The sequence below is a fragment of the Vombatus ursinus genome, unplaced genomic scaffold (assembly GCF_900497805.2).
Source record: "Vombatus ursinus unplaced genomic scaffold, bare-nosed wombat genome assembly UNPS02014811.1, whole genome shotgun sequence".
Lineage (NCBI taxonomy): Eukaryota > Metazoa > Chordata > Mammalia > Diprotodontia > Vombatidae > Vombatus > Vombatus ursinus.
The window spans coordinates 5,553,475-5,576,982 of record NW_020954589.1 but is presented as its reverse complement, the minus strand read 5'-3'; the positions used below and the strand labels follow the sequence as shown (position 1 = coordinate 5,576,982).

The 23,508-nt window shown below is 39.0% G+C and overlaps 1 protein-coding gene across 2 annotated transcripts; it reads right to left on the bottom strand.

The window, feature by feature from the left end:
- Positions 1 to 312: 312 nt before the first annotated feature.
- On the bottom strand, positions 313 to 23,227 carry MOG (myelin oligodendrocyte glycoprotein). 2 transcript variants are annotated; one of them, XM_027876607.1, is made up of 8 exons: positions 23,143 to 23,227; positions 21,833 to 22,180; positions 6,763 to 6,876; positions 5,619 to 5,639; positions 4,901 to 4,921; positions 3,118 to 3,234; positions 2,757 to 2,777; positions 313 to 460 (listed from the first exon to the last, which is right to left on the bottom strand). In XM_027876607.1, the coding sequence occupies exons 1-8, from the start codon at positions 23,225 to 23,227 to the stop codon at positions 447 to 449; spliced, it is 741 nt and encodes a 246-aa protein (XP_027732408.1). In that variant the 3' UTR covers positions 313 to 446. The 2 variants fall into 2 exon arrangements, with proteins under 2 accessions (XP_027732408.1, XP_027732407.1); XM_027876606.1 differs by lacking the exon at positions 313 to 460 and adding an exon at positions 1,642 to 1,691.
- Positions 23,228 to 23,508: the final 281 nt, after the last annotated feature.

Here is a 23,508-nt window from a genome sequence, read left to right as displayed (position 1 = left end):
ATCACAGTATCTATCCATTTCTGAGGGTTAAAGATGGACTGCAAAATGGCAGTCAAGTTGAAGAGGACTGTCAAGAAGAAAACAAAGAAGGGGGATGATAAGTGAAGGAAGGGCAAAGAAAATAAGTGGAGTGATAGAAATGGAAAGAAAAAGGAAACTGCAGAAAGAAACAAGGTAGAGAAGGATAGGGCAAAAGAAGGAGTTAGGAGAATGGAGAACAGAAAGAAGAAGAAAGAATCCTTCCTGTTTTGGACCTGAGGTCCAGAAAGGACCCTGTAAGTGTCAATTTGAATGTCTTCTCTCCTCAGCAAATGGGTGAGGAATCCTGAGGGAGAAGGGTTCTGGAGGGTGCACCTCTCTCGTAGACCAGTCAGTGACCTGCCCTCCAGTGAAGGATCAAGTTGGTCAGCTTCTTCACTGTTGCTTCAAGGGGAGGCCAACATTACTCAAAAGGGGTATTCTGAAAGAAGAAAAAAACCACTTTTGGACACTTGAACTGGATGTCCCATGGGCATCTCAAACTCTTCATGTATGAAATAGAACTCATTATCTTTCCCCTCAAATCCTCCCCTCTTCCCAACTTCCCTATCATTATAGAGAGGTACCACTATCTTCCCAGTTACCCAGGCTCACAACCTAACTGTTATTCTCAATTCCTCATTTGCATTCATACCACATATCAGATTTGTTGTTCAGTCTGTCATTACTACCTTTATGACACCTCTCATAGAAGTTTTCTTCTCTACCTATGTAGCCACTGCCCTGGTGAGGCCCTCATCACCTAATGCCTGGATTGCTGCAAGTGTGCTATTTGGTCCCCCTGCCCTAAGTCCCTCCCCACTGAAGTCCATCCTTCATTCAGATGCCAAAGTGATCTTAAAGTACAGGTCTCACCGTGTCACTTGTGACATGTCCTTGTCACTCCCCTCACTTACTCAAGAAACTCCAAGTGGCTTCTTACCTCGGGGATCAAATACAAAGTCATTTGGCTTTTAAAACCTTTCACAACCTGGCTCCTTCCTATCTTTCTATTCTTTCACCATATTCCCCTCTATATACTCTATGATACAACAACGTTGGCCTTGTTGTCCCTCAAACATGACACTCCATCTCCCACTTTTTCACTGGCTGTCCCCCATGCCTAGAATTCTCTCCCTCCTGACTTCTCTGGGTTCTTTCAAGACTTAGCTCAAATATCACCTTCTTCAAGAGGTCTTTCCTATCATGACCCCTGCCCCTTTCTCTCTGAGATGACATTTCATCTATTCTGTATATAGTCATTAGCATATTGTTTCCTCATTAGAATGTGAGTTCCTTGAGTGCAGAGACCATGCATTTGCCTTTCTTTGGCTCCCTAGTGCTTAACACAGTACCTCACATGTAGTAATAAATAATGCTATAAATTCTATAATAAATGAACACAAATTATATCAGTATACATGTAAACATAGAAATAAATGTAAGTAAATAAATAATATAATAATTTTAAAAAGTTTAATGAATGCTTGTTGACTGATTTACCCTTTTTCAATGGCATGGATCACAGAATCAGAGAGGACTCTGCATGTTATATCCATCTCCCTACCTACGGTAGGACTGCTCCCACCTAGAGAAGGAACTCTTTTCTAATGTTGATTGTTTTTAGGACTCCCTGCCTGCTTGTCCTTCTGGTTCCCTCCTTCTCTCTTGACCTGAGTCAGGAAAAATAGTGCATTTCTAAGAATTTAATAATTTGTGGATAGAAATGAAAAATTGGATTTTAGATCCAGAAGAGTCCTTAGCTAGTAATACTTTACATTTCTATAGTATCTATAGAAAAATTCATTGAGGTTATGTGACTTGTCTCAGGACACACAGCTAGTTATGAATGGAGTGGTAAAGAAAGCAACCAATTGTTTTTCTAAAGAGTTAGTTACTGCCATGAAGAGGGTAGTAACCAGCTGTTCCTCATCTCTAATGAGAAGTATGCTTACAATCTTTGTGACTTTGGGTAAGTCATTTAACCTCCATGAGCCTCAGTTTTTTCATCTATAAAATGAGGAGGCTGGACTAGATGGTTTTTAAGGTCCTTTCTAGCTCTAAATCTTTGATCCTGTGATCCTAAATTGAATGAAATTTGTACTATTACAAAAAGAGACCTAGGTAATAATTTTCTGAGACATAGGAATTAAGGGAAAGGAGGCTGAGGCTTCTCCTCCCCTAGAAATGCCTCCACAGGTGAAAGACTCCTTACTCCTTTCCTTCTGGGCTAGAGGAGGAGTCATCTAAAGTGAAGGAAAGGGATATAGATTTTCACCATAAATTAATGTAAAATTAGAAAGACTGGGTGTCAGTAGATTGAGAATTGGACATAGAATTAGGAAGATGACCTGAGTTCATGTCCTTTGTTAGATGCTTACTAGTTTTGTGACCCCGGCCAACTTACTTAGTTTCTCTCAGTCTCAGTTTCCTCATCTAGAAAATGGGGGTAATAATAGCACCTCCCTCATAGGGTTATTGTGAGGATAAAATAAGATAATATATGTAAAGTTCTTTGTAAATTTTAAAGCACCATGTAAATGTTAGCTATTATTAAATAAACAACTACTATATGGCAAGACTATACTAGTAAAATCCCTGTTGTGGATATTAGGACTTCCTGGGGACCTAGAACCCCATGCTGCAGGAGAATGAAATGGAGGAGAGAAGATGTGGATGGGGAAATGTAAAGTTAAAACTCATTGAGACACATTAATGGGAGGAAACATGGAACTTACTTAGCTCTTCAAGGAATTGTCCTAAAACAGAAAGAGAAACAAATAGGTCACTGTCAAATTTCCTGACCAGCTGATCCCTAGCCTGGGCTGATTGCCCCAAAGCCTCCCTGAGCTCTTTCTTTTTGGAATACTCAGAGATCAATCCTTGCTATCATTTCACTCAGGAATCTAGAAATGTTTGCCCTCTTACTTTGATAAGTATCTTCTAGGACCCTTAGGGAATCATGTGTTTATATGTGTGTGTGTTTTGGGGACTCCAGTATTCTTTAATTTTGTCCCCCAAGTCCCAGCTTCCTCTGCATCTCATTTTAAGGAGACTCTACTTTTGATTGCCCGTGAGTTCCCAACTTTGATAGTCTACCTGCCAGTCTTCGATGCAGCCAGTTGTAACAGATGATCATGGCAATGAAGGGTCCCAGAACGGGCACTATCACAAAAAGTGTTATCTTCCAGCAGGGCACTCTCAGGAAATGGGGATCTGAATATAGAATCACAGCATCAGAATGACAGAATCTCAGTGAAGGAGAGGCCTTGGAAGCCATCCTGTAACCTTGTAACCCCACCTTAACCCCCCCAAAAAACTGATTATCCAAACTTTGTATGAAGGGATTCAACTGAGACAGGACTAGAACCTTCTTCAGCAGCCCATTATACATCTGGATAGTTTATATTTCTAGGAATGATCATAATGACTGTATCAAATGTAAATCCTCCCCCAACTCCTGGCAGTTTATCAAAATCCTACCCATCCTTCGTCCTCAGGTACCACTTCCTCAATTCTTCTTTCATCTACTCAGCCCACAGTTAAGTTTCTGTCCTCTGAATGCAGAATTATAGAATGTTAGCATAAGAAGGGACCTTAGCAACGATTAGTCCCAATGAGAGGTATCAAACTCCCTGCCCATGAGCAGCATTGAGACCTGCAAAACTCTCCCAAAACAGATTCAAATATAATTGGGTGTTGTTATTGTGCAGTCATGTCTGACTCTTTGTGACCTCATTTGGAGTTTTTTTGGCAAAGATACTGGAATGGTTTGCCATTTCCTTCTCCAGCTCATTTTATAGGTAAGGAAACTGAGGCAAACAGGGTTAAGTGATTTGTCCAGGGTCACACAGCTAGGAAGTATCTGAGGAAGACTCATCTTCCTGACTTCAGGCCCAGTACTCCATCTACTATGCTACCTAGCTGCCCCAACAACAAACTCCTTGCCCATAAATAGCACTGAGACCTGCACAACTCCCCCAAGCAGATTTGAATGTAATTGGGTAATGTTTAACAAAATAAATAAAAATACAGAACAACATAGACAATGTGAATTTATGGTTTTCTAAGATAGTTCTGTTTGAGTTTAACACCACTGTTTTAGACCCCTGACTTGGCACATATTAGGACCTTAATAAATGTTTATTGAGTGAGTGATTGATTGATTTGGGAGATGATGAAATTGAGATCCAGAGTGATTTGTCCAAGGTCACAGCTAGTAAATGGAAGAACCAGGATAAGATACAGACCCAGGTAAACTAATTCCAAGCCCAGTAATGAGCAAGTCACAGGATGATTTGCTTTTAACCTTAGGAAGTCTTCAGTGTGGTTCCTTTGCTCTGGCTTTTCTTAAGCCTTGTACATATCTGCCTTGGGTTTGTACACCTAATGTCTCTTTCCCCTCTATTGTTTCTCTAATGATCAAAATCCCATACTTCTTGATATGGTTCAAGATTTTCCTCCTCCAAAAAGCCTTCCTTGACTAAGCCCATTCCACTGTGATCTCCCTCTTATCCCACCCTACAGTCTTTACTATGTTATAGGAAGCCAGTTTGTTTTGATTTACAGTATTTTAGACTACATTGTTGGTATGAAATAATCATATGTATGTCCCTCCTTTACATCCTACCTGCCCCCATCCCAGTGGCTACTGCAGTGCTGTATATACAAAGTGACATTCCTGTTGAATGAAATGGAGTAGGGAAATAACTATGTTCTTATTCCCATTTCCTATCCTCAAGCCCCTTGCATTTATTGTCTGCCGGGGTCCTTATTTCTCTAGTGACCAAAACAGGAAGATGAAGCATGGCTGGTGAAACACAATTTAACTGGAGACACTGGGATAGGGAGATAGGAAGAGAGAGAGAGAGAGAGAACTTACCAAAAGTTCGGTGGAGATTCTCTGAAACACAAAGGGGAATAAAATATTAGTTTAGATGTGATAGACACTAGGCCTGGGCTGCTTCTTTCTCTTTTTTAGGGAATCTGTTATCTATTTTCTTTCACTTGCTCCTGGAATTATTCAGTTTTGAGAGGGAGGAGGTGAATAGTGAGAGAATGAGAGGGAGCATTCTCATTGTCTTTGGAGACAATTAGAGTCTAGGGAAATAATGCTTTCTCTAAAGGGAGGGGACTGAATGAGAAGGCCTCTTGTAAGATCGTAGGGAGTCTTTTAAAAATGAAGAATTTTCCAAGCCAAAAGAATGTAGAACTGAAAAGAACTTTAGCAGTAATCTAATCCAACTCTTTCATTTTACAAATGGGGAAATTGAGACCCAGAGAGGCTAAGAGATTTTCCAAAGTTGAAAAACTGGAATAAGAACTCAGGTCTTTTTTACTCTAAGCTAAGTGCTCTTTCTACTACTCCAAAATGTGTTGGTGAACTTAGGGTTTTGGAGGAGGATGGGAGAGACTATAAGAGTAAGACCATCTCAGTATCCGCCAGGGCATCTACACCAGCATAAATCAAGGTCTATCCTTCCCCTCCCCTCCCCCTTCCCCCCATCACCCGAATTGAAAGAGACAGTTTCTGAGACTTGATGGGAGATTTCCAGCTTCACCCAGGGTACTACAATGAGATAGGTATGCATAGAACTTACCAATCTCTGCTTGGAGTTTGCCTAAAATAGAGACAGAGACATATGTTGATTCCTGTTTTGCTATGACTCTGAGCCCAAGATCACTTCTCCCCAATATCCCTGCGTCTTTGCTCAGGCCCTTCCTCTACTACCTGGGATCCCCTTTCGTTCTATCTATATTGTTCCTCCCCTCCTTGAACTTATGAAATCTGGGACTAATTACAAGTTCATTTTGATTGGGCTTTCACTTTGGCCCCAGCCCAGATATTTGATGCTCAGAGTGTAGGCATTATTTTGCGTTTGTATTGACTGATATGTGGCCTTCTAAATCTTCAGTTGTTTCATGTGTTTCTGAATATAATTTAACATGAACTACTATTTGAGGCTTTGAATTACCCAACGCCTGGAACCAAGTAGAAGCAGACTACCAACTGTGAAGCATGATTTCAGGGGCACAAACATGCTGTTTCATTTTGCCCTCTCTCTGGCTAAGGCCTGAAAATCCGTACTTTTGTGCTGGAGCCAGCTCAAACTGGAGAAAGCCAATTGTGAAATTTTCAGTGTGAGCACTTACACCTCTGAAATTGACAAAAGCTATAAATCAGGGCTTGATTTATTGGTTTATTGGTTGTCTAGATTTAAGAAAGTGGTTGAGAAAATGTTAATAATGCAGATTTAAAAGCAGGTCCAGTATACATTTTTGGAGAGTTCATAGTTAGATATTCACCAGACTTAGATAGTCACCTCTGCCTTCGAACTTCAATTTGATTCCATTAAAAAAAATTTGAGCAGAGCACAGTAGGAGATTTCAAGAAGAATAAGGTATATTAACAGGTAGAAGATAGGATGAGAGGGCAGTAGATTGTGGGTCAGGTGGGGAGGAAGGCACCAGTTAGCTGGGGAAAAGACTTCAGAACTGGGATGCTGGGATTATGAAAAAGCAAAGTTTGCTTACTTCACAATTTTACCAAGGTCAGGAACCATCTCTTTTCCTTTTGTTTTGCTGTATAGTGCTCAGTATAGAGTTTTGTATATGGGGGTATACAGGAAATACTTGACCAACCATGTTCTATTGACCTCCCCTTCACAGAATAAAATATGTATTGTTCTCAGCTTACTAACCCCTATATTGTTCTCATTTTTGGCCTATTATGTACTATAATACCTCTCAGTCTGTGCTGCATGTAGAGAAAACCAAGGCCAATGGTGATCTGCAGGATGAGAATGGGCAGGACAGCAATCAGAACCAGCATTCCAGGGTTAATCCAATAAAATGGATCTAAAATGGGGAATAATTACTGAAAGTTAGTTTCCTGGCAATCCAGTCTAAAGTCCTAAGACTTCTACTATAGCCAGAAGAGATCTTGAGAAATCATTTCACTTGTCTTCCTGCTTTTGGGAAGGAAACGTTTAAATCTAGAGGGTCCTTTAGAAGTCTTCTGGTCCAACTATCTCATTTTACAAATGCAGAAACTGAGTGAAATTACTGGTCCGGGTTCACATAGTTAGTAAATGCAAGATAAGAGATTCAAGGCCCTGTCTCAGGTCTCCAAGTCTAGAGTTCTGTCAACAGTGTTACTGTTTCTCTTGAAACTATCCACTCAGTTGGGCATCTTTCTTGGAGAAGGTAAACCCATGTCTAGTATCTAACTACCCCTTACTTTCAAATAATTCTTTTTAAGATGCCAGAGCTGAAAATGACCTTAAGAGTTCCCCTCCCCAATTTTTAAAAATTCTTGGCAATACTTTATATTGTATAATTTCCATCTATTTTCTTCCTTTAAAAAATTATACTGATATCTTTTGTTTTTATATTACTTAGATTTTTCCTGGTATCTCTCACCTTTGCCCCTCTCAGAGAGCCATCCCTTATAAGGGGCAACCAAAAAATTTTTTTAAAAGAAAAAGAGGAAGAAGAGGAAAAAAAATTCAGTTAAACCAATAAATGCATTAAAAATAACTCATATTGTATTCAGTGTTCCACACCTGGACTCCCACTTCTGCCTCCTGGTGTTTCAAAAATGTTAAGTCTTATTTGCATACAATCAGTTCATAACTAAGTCCGCAATGGCAGGTGTCCCTGCTTAGAAGTGAAAATAGTTTTCAACTATCACTCCGACTTACATTCAACTTACATTCTTTAAATGTGTAGTAAGAAGACCATAACTAGTATTACTATGTTATTACTACTTCTACTACTACTACTACTACTACTACTACCATCACCATATCCACATAGTGAATGTGTCATAGGGCTATCTTTTAGGGACTCAATGCAAGGACCTGAGGCAGGAGTGGGATGTTACACATGTAAAGTGTTTCATATGAAATACTCTCATATCATTAGCTCATCTGATTCTTATAACCACTAGGTGGGGTAAATAGGGAATGTATGGCCTCCTTTTCATAGATGAAGAAACTGAAGCCCTGAGAAGTTAAGTGATTTGCCCAAGATCACACTGGTTAGTGTTAAAACCAAGACTAGACCTGAGATTTTGTTCTTTTTGTTATTGAAATTTCATAGAGGGGAGGGCAGAGCAAATCATTCTAGATAGCCACTAAAGGAGCTCATCTAAATTCAATCAGTCAACTAGCATTTATTAAGCCTTTACTATGTATCAGGCACTATGCTAATTGCTGGGAGATACAAAGAAAGGAAAAAAAAAAACACATGTTCTCTGACCTCTGGGAGCTTATAGTCTATATAGGAGATGCCAAGAACTATGTACAAACAAGATATGTACAGTACAAATTGGAGATAATCAACAGTAGGAAGGCACTAGAATTAAGGGGTATCCTGTAGATAATGGGAATTTAGCTGGGACTTAAAAGAAGCCAGGGAAGCCAGGAAAAATGTTTTTTTTTCATGTCTAGGGAAACCAAGGAAACTATGGGACACTTGGCAATATCATCTTACAGTTTCATTGATGAACATAAACAAAAAAAATACATTTGATCAAAGAGATATTTATAAAGTGCTTAGCATAGTGCTTGGCACATAATATAGGTGCTTAATAAATGTTTGCTCACTTCCCCACCATGAAGATACTTGCCAATTTTATACCAACTTCTATTGCATGTGATAAAGAGCTAGATAGAGACTTAACACAGCTGGAGACTTCCTCCTTCTCTTGTAGCTGACATTTAGATAGTACTTTAAGGTTTGCAAAGAACTTTATAGACATTACATACTTAACAAAGTTCTCCAAACCAAATTGGCATACACTTTGATACTCAACAACTTTAATGTAAAGATACAAGGGAAGATGATGAAAAAAATGTTCAAAAAATGTCTTGGTTTTGAAGAAAAGGCTTATGCAGTACTCAGAAACCTAAAGCCTATGTATCATATATGCTTTCTTTCAGAAGAGAATTAGAAGGTGATATACACAGGGAACACTTGAATACTATTTAAAAAAGATCTGGGGTTTTATCAGACTAATTTTAATGAGTCAACATTATGATATAGCTATAAAAAAAACTAGTATGATTTGAGGTTGCACTCATAGAAACATAGCTTCTAAGAAAAAGGAGATTATAGTCCCATTGTACTCTGCTCTGGGCAAACCATATCTGGAACACCATGTAGAGTTTTTGGTGTTGTGTTTGAAGAAAGGCACTGATAAACTGGAGAGTGTCCAGAGGAGGGCAACAAAGAAGGTGTGGGCCTTGAGTTCATACCATATGAATTTTGGCTGAAGTAACTGGAGGTATTTTGTCTAGAGAAGAGATCACATATTTGGGGAAGATGTGTTCAAGTATTTGAAGGGTAATTATGTAGAAGAGGGATTAGGTTTATTTTGTTTGATCCCAAAGAGCAGAACCAGGAGCAATTGGTAGAAGTTGCAAAGAGGCAAATTTAGATTTTATGTTAGGAAAAACTTCCTAACAATCAAGAGCAATCCAGAATGGAAGGGGGCTACCTCAGGAGGTAGTGGGTTTCTTCTCCTTGAGGTCCAGCAGAGACTGGGTGACCACTTGTCAGGTAAATTATAGTGGGGGTTCTTTTTTCTTTTTTTTTGGTATGGGTTGGGCTACATGACTGCTGAGATCTCTTCCAACTCTGGATTTCTATGATTCCTGGTGAAATGTTACTATTACAATATGTGATCCTTTTGCTGGTACATTGTCACTTTAAGATAACATGCCATTTATGTGGAGTTGTTTAGAGGTAGATGAGAAGGAAATGAATGAATGAAGGAAATAAGGGAAATGAAGGAAAAGAGTTATGTCAGTCTTTAAAAGATGTAAATTATTGCCACTGTTATTAAATTTTTTTTTATGTTTAAAAGAAGAAAGTTTTTGTTTTAATAAAAACCTGTAAGATATGTGTTTAAAGAAATAGCTTTCAGATGGGATTTGAGTAATTTTGGACAGAAAGTAAACTGTGACATAATTACAAAAACTCAAGTCATTATATGAATGATGTAAAATTCTATGTCACTTGCATGTGAACAGTGTGATGATACTTTAAAGAGACAGAGAAATAATTATTATTAAAAATGGACAGAAGTGAGTACAAAAAATACAAGTTCAAGGACACAAAGTGGGTTGGATATGTTGGACCATGCTTAAGCCTTATGTCTGCAGGGGAATATAGTATTTCAACTCAATCCTCAAATAGTTTTTTCCATCTAGTGGTTTAGTTACTACAGAAGGTAAAATTTTAAAAAAATGAGAAATCATATGTATTTGGAGACAAAAATATGATTATAAGAGGATCAACTATTTTACAGGGGAAATCTGGTGAGTTCTTGTAAGTGAAAAGTGAATTTCTGAGGGTAAGGAGAATTTTATTTAAGCCACTGAAAGGAGAGTAACTTGACATAGAAACCTGAGGAAAATAATGAAGCCACAGCAGGGGGCTTAAAAAGCTGCATGGTTAGAGCTCTAGTGGCAGTTAGAAGCAGACAGAAGGCTCCAACTGATTCTTGATTGGTGGGAGAGAGAATTGATTTTATTGACCAAGAGCTTCAGGAACAGTTGTTGGCAAGAGCTGAAGCTTCTCATGAGTTTATTGGACTCTGCTGCCACCTATGGTTTGAGAAGAAAAAGCTGAAGGGAAAACAGACCAGCTACTTTTTATCCAGATTTACTTGCCTTGATTAAACGGTCAACTGGAATTCTGTGTGCTGCTGTGAGTTTTGTTCTGTTCCGAAGATAAGAGTATCTGGGTGAATGAGCCCAGAGGTAGCCAGTCTGATGAGCTTAGTTTTCTGGCTTAAAGGGAATTGCTACTCACATTAATATGCCCTTTTAAGGGGTGTTTGTAAATTGAAAGAACTTATAAATAAAACATTCTAGTATAGTAGAGGATTTATCTAGCTGGAGAGTGGTAAGGACCAGCAGATAAGCAGTTAGCAGAAAAATCATTTTTCCTGTGTAGATGATCCTGAAAAAACTAATTACATCAAGATCTGAATTTCAGAGTGTTACCCCAAGCACAAGAGTTTTCCTTCATAGTGTGCTTCTCTGACAAATTCTCCTGTCAAATGTATGTGCCCACTCTTCCTCATACATAATGAGCACCTTGGTGGGAGAATATGGCCAAGTTTTATATTCAGATTGTGATAAATTTTATTATTTACATGTTTAATTTTATATATTAATAATAACTAGTATTTATATAGTGCTTTAAGGTTTGTAGAGTGCTTTACATATATTAACTCATAGATATGTAAGATATCATTATTTCTTTTACCTTTTTGCTAATTAATGGTTATGTTTGAGATTTAAAAGTGTGTTATTGTGAGTGGCTGGTTGTTTAAATAGAAAAATTATATCAGTGGGGTATCACAATCTAGAATTATGGATAAAGCTCTGGACCTAGAGTCAGGAAGACCTGAGTTCAAATCCAGCCTCACTTACTAGCTAACCTTGGGCAAGTTACTTTACGTTTGTTTAACAACAGCAACAACAACTTATATAGCACTTACTATGTGCCAGTTCCTGTGATAAGAGCTTTACAAAAGTATTATTATCTTATTTGGTCCTCACAACAACCCTGGGAGGCAGGCACTATTATTATCCACATTATATAGCGAGAAAACTGAGGCAAACAGAGGTTTGTAAAATGAGGATAATAATAGCATTTACTTCCCAGAGTTGTCATGAGGATCAAATGAAGTAATATTTGTAAAGTGCTTAGCACAATGCTTGACAAATAGTAGGTGCCTAATAATTGTTTGTTTCCTTCCAATATGGTTGTCCTAGGACCTTGAGAGAATTTAAGTGTTACCATGTCATAGTAGTCTATCTCTGGAAACAGCCCTGCCCAGGTGAAGGCAAATTGGAGTGAATGAGCCAAGCAGAAAGTGAGTAAGTATCAACAAGCCTCATGCAAAGGTGGCTCTGAAGCTCCTACAGAATGTGGGTGGCTATATCATTATGTAAGGGGCATCTAGGTGACTCAGTGGATAGAGTGTCAGGCCTGGAGTCAGGAAGACTCCTTTTCCTGAGTTCAAATTTGGCGTCAGACACTAGCTGTGTGACCCTGGGCAAGTCACTTAATCCTGTTTGGCTCAGTTTCCTCATCTGTAAAATGAGCTAAAGAAGGAAATGGCAAACCACTCTGGTATATTTGCCAAGAAAACCCCAAATGAGGTCATGAAGGATTGGACATGACTGAATCTCATGTAACCCACTGATGCCATTGCTTTTACAAAATGTTATTCTATTAAAATACATGTTCCTTTTTCTGGTTTGCTACCATGGTACGAATTGAGTTCTGGTGATCTTAGATATTTCCAGCATACCTAATATGAGAATTCCAGCCAATTGAAGTATATTAACCCAGTAATCTGGAAGAATCTAGAAATGAATACATAAGATCTTTGAGAATTGTTTCAGTCATGTCCAACTCTTTGTGATCCCACTTGGGGTTTTCTTGGCCTTCAATGACTCTCAGATGCCTTCAATAGAACAAAAACAGCATCAAGGTTAGCTACCACACTGATGGCAAATTAACTTGAAAAGACTCCAAGCCAAGACTAAAGTGGAGGGAGAGTTGGTGCATGATTTTTTGTTTGCAGATGATTGTGCACTCAATGCAACCTCTGAAGCGGAGATGCAACAAAGTATGGATCAATTCTCTACTACTTGTGCTAATTTTGACCTAACAATTAACACCAAGAAAACAGGTTCTTCACCAGCCAGTACCACACCATCCATATGTGGAACCATTGGTTACAGCAAATGGAGACATTTTGAATACTGTTGATAAGTTCACTTACCTTGAGAGTATGCTTTTCAGAGATGTCTACAAAGATGATGAGGTTTGACACATGCATTGCCAGAGCTAGTTTAGTGTTTGGGAGGCTCTGAAGAAAAGTGTGGGAGGGTAGACTGTCTACCAAACTGAAGGTCTACAGAGCTGCTGTGCTGACCTCATTGTTGTATGCCTCTGAGATCTGGACAGTATACCAATGAAATTCAGCCAGAACACTGAATCACTTCCTTTGAGTTGTCTTAGGAAGATTCAGCAGACCATCTGACAAGATAAAGTATCAGACACTCAGGTCCGTTCTTGAACTAAACAGCTAAGCATTCAAACTCTACTATAGAGAGTGCAACTCTGATGGGTTGGCCATATTGTTCAAATGCCAAGTGTGTGTTTGCCTAAAAGACTATTTTATAGAGAACCCACACAAGGCAGGTGTTCACATAATGCTGAAGAAGTGATACAAGGACACTCTCAAGGTCTCCCTGAAGAACTTTGGAATTGATTGCTTGGCATGGGAGACACTGGCACAGGACTGCCCAGCATAGCATGCCTGCTTGATCAAAGAAGGGACTGTGCTGTGTGAGCAAAACAGAATTGTAGGAGCTCAAAGGAAACATGAGATGTGCAAATTTAGAAATATCTCCCCTCCAAATGTTCATATGGACTCTTTGTGCCTGACATGTGGTAGAGCCTTCTGAGCTCATATTGGTCTGATCAGCCACAGTCAGGAGATGTACTGTATCTTGACTCCAACATAGTGATGTCATTTTGGTCCTCTTTGAGAATGAAGGACAACTACTGGAGTGGTTTGCCATTTCCTTCTCCAGCTTATTTTACAGATGAGGAAACTGAGGCAACCAAGAGACTTGCTCAGGGTCCCATAGCTAGTAAGTGTCTGAGGCCAGATTTGAACTCAAGAAGATGAGTCCTCCTGACTCCAGGCCTGGTACTGTGTCCACTGCACCACCTAGCTTCCCTTTTCATGAGATATATGCACAGCAGAGGTAAGTTCAACAACACTTTGATTGTTAACATCAAGGAAGCTTAAAAGGGGAGGTGCATACTTCCCAAAGATGTTCACCACTGTCATAAAGGATGTCTTGGATAAGGTCTAAATGGAAGAAGGATTTTCTTTCTATAGGTGATGAGGTCTTTCAGGTGCTCTTGTTTGTAGATGGCTCAGTGAATAGAGTGCTGGGCTGGGAGTCAGGAAGACAGCAAATTTGATTCCAGATACTTGATAATTATGGGACCCTGGGCAAGTCACAACTTCTGTCTGTTTCCTCAACTGTAAAATAGGGATAATAACCTTCTTCCCAGAACTCTTGTGAGGATCAAAAGAGATAATATATGTAAAGCACTTAGTACAGTGCCTGCCATATAGTAGGCACTTAATAAATGCTTATTTCCTTCCTTCTTGGATGATATTATGCTATTGCATTATGCTTCAAAACATTACAGGGCCTCTTCAATAAGACACATGACATTCAAAAGACAGTGTATTAATGGCAAATGCTGGAGGGGTTGTGGAAAAACAGGTATTTTAATTCAATGTTGGTGGAGCTGTGAACTGGTCCATCCATTCTAGAAAGTCATTTGGTACTATGCCCCAAAAACTATTAAACTGTCCATGCTCTTTGATCCAGCTCTACCACAACTAGATCCTAGAGAGATTAAAGAAAGAGAAAAAGGACTAATATGAATAAAAATATTTATAGCAGGTCTTTTTGTGGTAGCAAAGAATTGGAAACTGAGGGCATGCTTACCAGTTGGGGAATGGTTGAACAAGTTATGGTATGTGAGGATGATGGAATCCTTGTGCTGTAAGAAATTATGAAGGGGATGGTTTCAGAAAAACCTGGGAAGATTTATATGAACTGATGCAAAGTGAAGTGAGCAGAACCAGGAGGACAATTTATATAATATCAGCAATATTTTAAGGATAAACAACTTTGAAAGACTTAGGAACTTTGAACAACACAATGACCAACCACAATAGCAAAGGATTCATGATGAACCATGCTATCCACCTCTAAATAGAGATTTGATGGACTCAGAGTACAGATTGAAGCATATTTTCTCCTTCCTTCCTTCCTTCCTTTCTTCCTTCCTTCCTCCCTCCCTCCCTTCCTTCCTCTTTTCCTTTCCTTCATTTTTTTTTTGTTTTATACATATTTGTAACAGGTTTTGTTTTTCTTGCCTTCTCAATGGGTGGGAGAAGGGGAAATGGGAGGGAGAGAATTCAGAACTAAAAATAAAATCAAATTAAAAAAAGAGATTGGCTCAACCATCCATGTAGGAAAAATTAAATTAATGAAAAATGCCTAATGTTCAGATTATGACATACAGTTGGATGACTAGCCCACTAAATGGATATATCTATATATGCGTATGTATCCATACACATATCTATCTATCTATCTATCAGGTACAACAGATAGACAGAGTTGAAGAAAGATTTGAATAGGAAAAAGAAACCTTACTTGATTGCACCTGTGTAATTGTACAATTCCAAACTAATGCCTGGTCCAAAGACCCATCTTTTCAATTCAAATGTTTTCCTAGTGATAATGTATATTTGAAAATATTGGAACATCACAATTTGTGAAGAATAAAAATTGTGACTCAAGGGCCAATGGGGAGACATTGCAAGTAGCAAGTAGCATTTAGCATATTTATAATGATAAACTACCCTCCAAGAAGTGGTATAAGATATCACTGAGGAAATGTGTGATCAGAAAAGGAGGTGTACTGGTCAAGGGACAGTAGTAGAAGAAGACAGTTGTATAGACAGTATTTCACTGGTACTCACAAAATGTAAAAAAATCTAGAAGAACTTATCCAACATGTTGGGTGGGTTCCCCTTAGAGAATTTGGGTGAGGGGAATTCACAGTTAAAAATAGCACTGGATGAGAAGGCATGCATGGCTAAGATTTAGATTTCACTGAGGGAGGGAATGCCTGTATCAGGAGATCACAGGTCCTTTACAATACTGAAGAAACAATTCCTCTCTCTACAACCTAATTTTCTTTTATTCTTTTTTGTTTGTTTCTTTGTTTTGGTGAGGCAATTGTGGTTAAGTGACTAGCCCAGGGTCACACAGCTAGGACGTATCAAGGGTCTAAGGCTGGATTTGAATTCAGGTTCTCCTAACTCCAAGGCTGCAGTTCTATCCACTATGGCATCTAGCTGCCCCTTTTGTTCTATTTCTAAGAAGAGAATACAACTCTTATGTTGAGATTTTAACTGGTAATTGGCTGTGACCCTGGGTCATTCACTCTACCTTTCTGTGACTTAATTTCCTCAAAAGTAAAATGGATGCAAAGTTTATTGCAAGCTCTTCACAGATTTGTTTGAAAAGTCAAAAAAAGGTGAAGATTATGAACGTACCATGTGTTACATGTTCAACAAGTAGTCGGATGACTAGCCTAAATCCACAATGTTGGTTTTGGAGTCAGAAGATGTTGGCTCAGATATTGGCCCTGCCTCTTACCACCTCTATTACCAAGGGCAAGTCATGGAACCTCATTGGTCCTCAGTTTCCTCATCTGTAAAATTAGCAGGTTGGAATAAATAGTCTCTATGGTCTCTTCCAACACTAAATGGATTATCCTAGCAAGGCATTTATTATTAGCTAGAAGCTCTTTTACTTTTGTGTAGCCCTTTGTTAACATCCAGAACTGTCTCTGTTCTTAATTTGGCCTGCAGCCTATAGCCCAATGGGGGAGCCTTTTAAAACCAAAATAATGAGCAACCTTCCTGTAGGCAGAGAGAACAGAGGAGAGGAGAGGAATTGAGCAAGCAGCTGGAAAAGCTTGACATTTCGTCTCACAACAGTATGGTGTCTTTTCAAATTCACCTGTACAGAACACATTTCAAAAGAAGGTTCTTTATTATGTTTCTATTTCCATAATCCCAAAGGAGCATGTAGAAATAGTGCTTTGTTGGTCTGGGCACAGTGAATTTTTTTACCACAAACAATCACTTCAGTTGAATTCAATAAACATTTATTAAGAGCCTACTCCATGCCTATATAACCAATGCTCCCCTCTGGTCATTCTATACAACAGTCACTCTTTCTACACAAAAGTACTTGATTGTGTAATGCTTTGCACAGTACATGGATGGGGAGGGGAGAAGAGAAGGAGGCTGTTATTGTAGTTTAAGTTCTCACTACTCTTTTGTTCTGTCCAAGAACAACATTTATCTTTCAATTCCTCTCACTCCTCTCTAAATCATCCTAATCACCCAACAGCTGGGACAGAATAACCCATATACACTCTCAAACCATTGACTAAACTAATAATGAATATTTACATAGTGCTTTAAAGTGTACAAAGTACTTTACATATTGAATTCTCACAACAACTCTTTTGAAGTAGGTAGGTGCTCTCATGGTCGCCGTTTTACAGATGAGAAAACCAAGAATGAGAGAAGTGAGACTTGTCCAGGGTCTTACAGGTAATAAGCGCCTGAGGCTGGATTTTAACTCAATATCTTCCTGACTCCAAATGCCGCTTGATATCCTTGTAGCTACCGACTTTGAAACCAAAGATAGTACACCAAATAATCCAGGGGGCACTTGTCCCTCAGGCTGTGGAAATGACAAGGCACAGAATATTGGGCTCTGGAAAAAGCACATGTTCACCTAGCTATACGCACCCTCCCAGGTGCAGACATAAATACCAACTGATTGCCAACACCTGCCTTGGGAATTCTGCTTCCTCTAAGAGAGGCCTATACAATCTGTGACCTTTGGCTGTTTGCTGCATCCAAAGGATTTCGGGTTGCGGAAAAATGTAGAGGAAAACATCCTTTGTATGTAGAGGAAGTCCTTTGATGAGCCACAGGCCTCCCCTAGGCCAAAGGTTGTGCAGGCCTGCTCTAAGACAAAATGGAGACATAACAAGGAGGACCTCAAAAGGAGTTTCCAAGGTTAAATTCAATCCTGCAAAAGGTGAACTTAAACCCCCCCCCCCCAAAAAAAGCAGTAGGGAAGGATAAATCTGGAGACAAAAAATCTAAAAGAGAGCAAAAAACAAACCAAGAAAACAAAAATGATTTGCCTGCTAAAAATGGAGAAAAGTAAAAAATAAAAAGGATCCAGGTCCTGATTCAATAAGAGAGGGGAAAATAAAAGGCAAATCTGAATGAAGTCGTACACCAAGTCTTAATTTCTGTGGTCTTTTATTTAGTATATGTAGATTTGACCATGTCATTCCCCCTATTCAATAAACTAGAATGAAATATAAACTCTAGAACAAGTCTCTAGGATGAAATATAAACTCTTCTGTTTGGCTTTCAAAGCCTTTGAAAACCTAACCCAAACCTACCTTTCTAGCTTCATTATACTTTACACCTCTTCCCCTGCTTTTTATGATCTAGAACCAAACTGATGGTCTTGGTGTTCCTCACACAAAATATTTTATCTCCTCTCTTTTCACAACTGGTCATCCCACGTACCTGACACACACTATCTTCTTATCTCTGCCTCATAGAATCATTTACTTCCTTTAAGACTCATCTCAAGTGCTACCTTCCGCATGAAGCCTTCCCTGATGCAACAGCTAATGCCTTCCTTCCCTCCCTATACTTGCTGGTATGAATTTCTAAATACATATATGCATACGTGTTGTCCTCCCAATAGAAGGTAAACTCCTTGAGGGCAAGAACAGTTTCATTTTTGTGTGTGGATGCCCATTGCCTAATAGTGCTTGGCATATAGTGGGTCTTTAATATATGTTTGTTGACTTATTGACTTACTCATCTATGTTACTTCCCTTTCTGTACAATTAAGAGAAATATTTTTAATAAAAATTTTATAAATGCAATTGTTTTGATAATTATAGAAATATAATTTTAAGAAGGATGCAATCCCATCTCATCCTTCCTCCTTTTAAAATATGTTTACATAAATGTAATTTCTTTTTCAATGGGGAGAAATCAGACACTGGTTATTTATTGTTTTATATAACCAGAAATTAATGGCACATCCATTAAGGGAAGCTTTGCAATTGACTTGACATTCCATAAATAGTTTTTATATTATACTAAATGAAAAAGACATAGATTGCAATTTAGAGTCACGAGCATGAATTTTAAATGTCTTAACATTTTAAATACCTCTTCTCTGTGCCCATCTTGTCTTTTGGTAGAAGAGTTTTCTAAATAAAACCAGCCCCTGCTGTTGAAACTTCCTCAGAATTATGTGTTCACTTTAACTTGTTTGTGATAGTGGTAGTCCAGCTCTTTTCTAAGAAAAATAACTGACATTTAAATATTACTTTAAAGTTTGCACTTTTATGCATTATCAATTAATTAATTCACAAGCATTTACTACTATGTGTCAGGAAGTATGCTAAGGAGCAGGGAAGACAAAAGGAAGGCAGAAACCAGTCCTTACCCTCAAGGAGCTCACAGTCTAAAACAAAACAAACAACTATGTACAAACAAGATATATATACAGGATAAATTGGAGATAATTAGCAGAGAGAAGGCATTAGAATTAAGAAGGATTGGGAAAGGTTTCCTATATATGGAGGGATTTTAGTTGAGACTTGATGGAATCCAAGAGGCAGAGATGAGGAGGGAGAACATTTCAGGCATGAGAGACAGACAACCTGTGAAAATGCCCAGAGTCAAGATATGGAGTGTTGTGTTTGAGGAATAGCAGAGGAAATTTTTCATCAAAAGACTATGTGGGGGGAATAAGATGTAAAAAACTGAAAAGGTAAGAGAGGTTGGGGGTCAGGTTATGAAAGGCTTTAAAATCCAAACAGAACACTTTATATTTGATCTTGGAGGTGAAAGGGAACCATTGGAGTTTATTGAATAGGAAGGAGGAGATGACATGGTGAAACCTGCACTTTAGGAAGATCAATTTGACAGCTGAGTGTAGGATAGACTGAGGTGGGGAGAGATTTGTAGCAGGGAGACTAACCAGAAGGCTATTGCAATAGTCTAGGCATAAGGTGACGAGGGTGAACCAGGGTGGTGGCAGTGTCAGAAGAGAGAAGGCAACAAGAGATATGAAGGTAGAATGGACACGATTTGGCAACTGAGTGTATACAGGAAGTGGCTGAGTCAAGGATGACACCCAGGTTGTTAGCCTGCTTGTGTCTTTGAAAGTAATTGGGATGTTAGGAAGAGGAGAGGGCTTGAGGGGGAAAGATAATGAGTTTAGTTTTGGACAAGTTGAATTTAAGATGTCTGCAAACAACTAGCTGAGATGTTCAATAGGCAGAGATGCAAGACTAAAAAGAGAGAGATAGGGCTAGATCTGATAATCATTAGCATAGGGTTAATAATTGAATCCATGGGAGTTGATGAGATCATCAAATGAAATAGGATAGAGGGAGAAGGGAAAAGGGCCCAGGACAGAGCCCTTTGGGACACCCACGGTTAGCAAGCGTGACCTAGACTCAAGGGTGGGGAACCTGAGGCTTCAGGCCACATGTGGCCCTCTAGGTCCTCAAGTGCAGCCCTTTGACTGAATCCAAACTTCACAGAATAAATCCCCTTAGTAAAAGGATTTGTTCTGTAAAACTTGGACTCAGTCAAAAGGCTGCACCCAAAGACCTAGAAGGCCACATGTGTCCTCGAGGCCACAGGTTCCCTACTCCTGATCCTAGGTGAAGATCTAAAGGAGACTGAGAAGGAGCAGTCAGACAGGCAGGAGGAGAACCAGGACAGAGCAGTGTCACAAAAACCTAGGCAGAAGAGAATATGAAGGAGATCTCATTTGAGTTTCAAAGAAGCTTTGTGAGAATGAGGAAATTAAACCCAAAGAGTTAAGTGATCTGTGCACTTAGAGCCTGTAAGGGTTTGGATCTGAACCTTAGTCTTCCTCCATCTGAATTCAGCACTCTATCTACAATTCAATACTGCCTTACCTTGTAGCACTTTACAATTTAGGAAAGATCTAGAATGGAGATTAAAAGTTGGAAGAGAACTCACATAGTCCAAACCCCACATTTTACAGATGATGAAACTGGGGTACAGGTTTTAGTCACTTGCCTAAGATCATGCACCTAGTAAATAGAACTGTGATTCACGCTCTGGTTCTTTTACTCCAAATCAATCCCTGTTTATGCTAAATTATGGTACATCATCCTGACCCCAAGTCTACCATGCCAGATCATCTCTGCTGATATTCACAAAAATCTGGGAAACATTATCTTGTGTGGAGAGAACTTGATTTTACTTAATACAAAATTAGTGGCACTTTCTTTGTAGAAGACCTAACAGCTTATCTATATTTAAGATTCTGGTACTTGCTGTCCTTTTTTTATTTCTTTCTTTTTTTTTTTAAGGATTAATTGCCTCTAAATTAATTGCCTCTTGAATAACAGTTTGAAAGAGGAATACATCTGCATGGTTTTTAGATTTTTCATATTATGACTGGACGTATAAATTGTCTGTGTACAACCAAACCAAAGAAATAAAATCTTTGTTAAAAAATAAAAATAAAGTAAGTGGTCCAGGGGCTGAGAAGAAGAAAGATATATGTATGATACCTTCCTTTCCTCCTATATTCATAGCATTTCTTTTCATCTGTTAATTCCCTATAGAGAAACTATATATTAGCTTTGTTTTTGTCTATAGCTCCTGCAGATTAGTAACATGATTTTTAGTAATGTTCTCAGTAAAATAAAACTCCATTAAAATAATTTGATTTTATATGGCATTTGTTGTGACAGAGTTTGACTAGCATATGGATTGAAGTCTTGTGAATTCTTAGAATATTGGACATACCGATATTTATTCACAAGTTAGAACAAAAGCATACTCCAAAAAAGACAGAAAACGAATGCTTGAATGATTTGTGACTTTGCTTAGCCTCTATTGATGCAAATAATTGGAAATCAGTTATATTTGTAATTATTTGCTGTTTTGTATTTTTTATGCTCTCGCTGCTCACTTTCTTCATTGGTTCAACTATTAGAAGAAGAATGAAAAAAAGAAAGTATTAGCTACCAAAATTATAGCATTTAATTTCAAATAATGCCTGACCTTCCACCTTCAGCTCCATTGCTGCCTCTTCTTGGTATGAGTGATCTCGGAAGAAGCAGGTGTATCCTCCCTCATCAGAGAATCTCACATGCTGGATCTTTAGGGTGACCTTCCCTTCTCCTATGGCCTCTTTCATCAATATTGTTCGCCCCCGGTACTCAGGTGCCTGCTCTCCATCTTGATCTTTCCCATTTCGGTAGAGGTGAACCACTCGAGAAAAGGGAGGCCGATACCAGCCCACCTCCATTCCTGTAGCATTCTTAGCAGGTGAAAGGCGGCATGGCAACTCAGTCTCATCCCCTACCAAGGCCCGGATTGGGTGAGCTGGTCCTGTCACTGTGAATTGTCCTGTTCAGTGCATCAAGAAGATGAAATTAAGGATCAGAGGAAAACCTCAGCATGGAAGCATATGCAGCTGGTGTAGTCAGGGGAAGAAGGAGGTGCTAAATTGCCAGACAGAATCTAAGATCTAGAAAGGGACATCAAGCTTCTACTTTTTATCTATGTATCTATGTATCTATCTAATTTCCAAGGGTGAAGATGCCTTGTGCTCTCTTGGCATTCAATTGCTTTGACTGTTTCAGAAACTAGAGTGTTTTTGTTGTTGTTGCTGTTGTTTTTTTTTTTTTTTTTTGCTTTCCTTGTACAATTCAAGCTCCTTAGCCTTAAAGAGTCCTTTACCAACTTCTCTCTCCCACCAAACAGCTCTTATCTTGATTCGCCAGCTCAGCCTCTCTACTCTAGATTATCCAATCTGTTCCTCTTTCGTGCCCCATTTCAATCTCTGAGGCTTTGCTCATATAATCCTGCCCATCTTAGATACCCTCCTCTGTTAACTTATGTCCCCCTTCTCCTTCCAAACACATTTCAACATTTCTGTGCAGGAAGACATCCTACTTTATTCCCATTCTGGTCTCTACTCTGCATCTCATATCAGATTCACTATATTATTTGACATTTTGATATATGTTAATTTATGATTGATTACTTATAAATCCTTTTACAGGTTTGTAATATTTGTCCTCAGTTAGATGGTAAGCTTCCTAAAGGTAAAAATTGTGTGTATTGGACTAGGAGATTAACAAGGGAGGTGATCCTCTTCCATTAGACTTGGGGGTCAGGGACTCTGTCTTATTCTTTTTTATCTCTCTATGATGTCTAAGAAAGGGTTTTGCTTTAAAAAAGAAGCAACTAGTTGACTAGTTGATCAACTAGTAGAATGGAACGTTAGCTCTCAAACATGATGTAGAAGTTGACCTCTTATACCTAGAGTTCTCCTTGGAGAGGAAGAAGGAGCAGACATTTCTTACCTGAGTAGCTGGAAGGAAGTTGGAGAAGGAGGAGGAAGAAGGAAATGAGGTAGGCAGGCAAAGAGGATCCTGGCAAATTCCACATCTCCACTGACACCAGAAACAGAGAACTATGATATAGGGAACTAAAAAGGTACAGAGTCTCAGACACATGTCCCTTCTGCCCACTGAAAGACCCTGAAGGGATGCTTTTAGAAGGCAACTTCAATTGCCCCCACCCCCTCCTTCCCACACTGCAGCTGTGCCTGTGGGATTGGTCCCACATTACCCTAGAGCCAACACAAAAGAGCTACAGAAAGGAGGGAAGATGAGTGCTTTCTCCTCCTCCCCATCAAAGGAATGGAGCAGACACTGCCTGGTACTGGG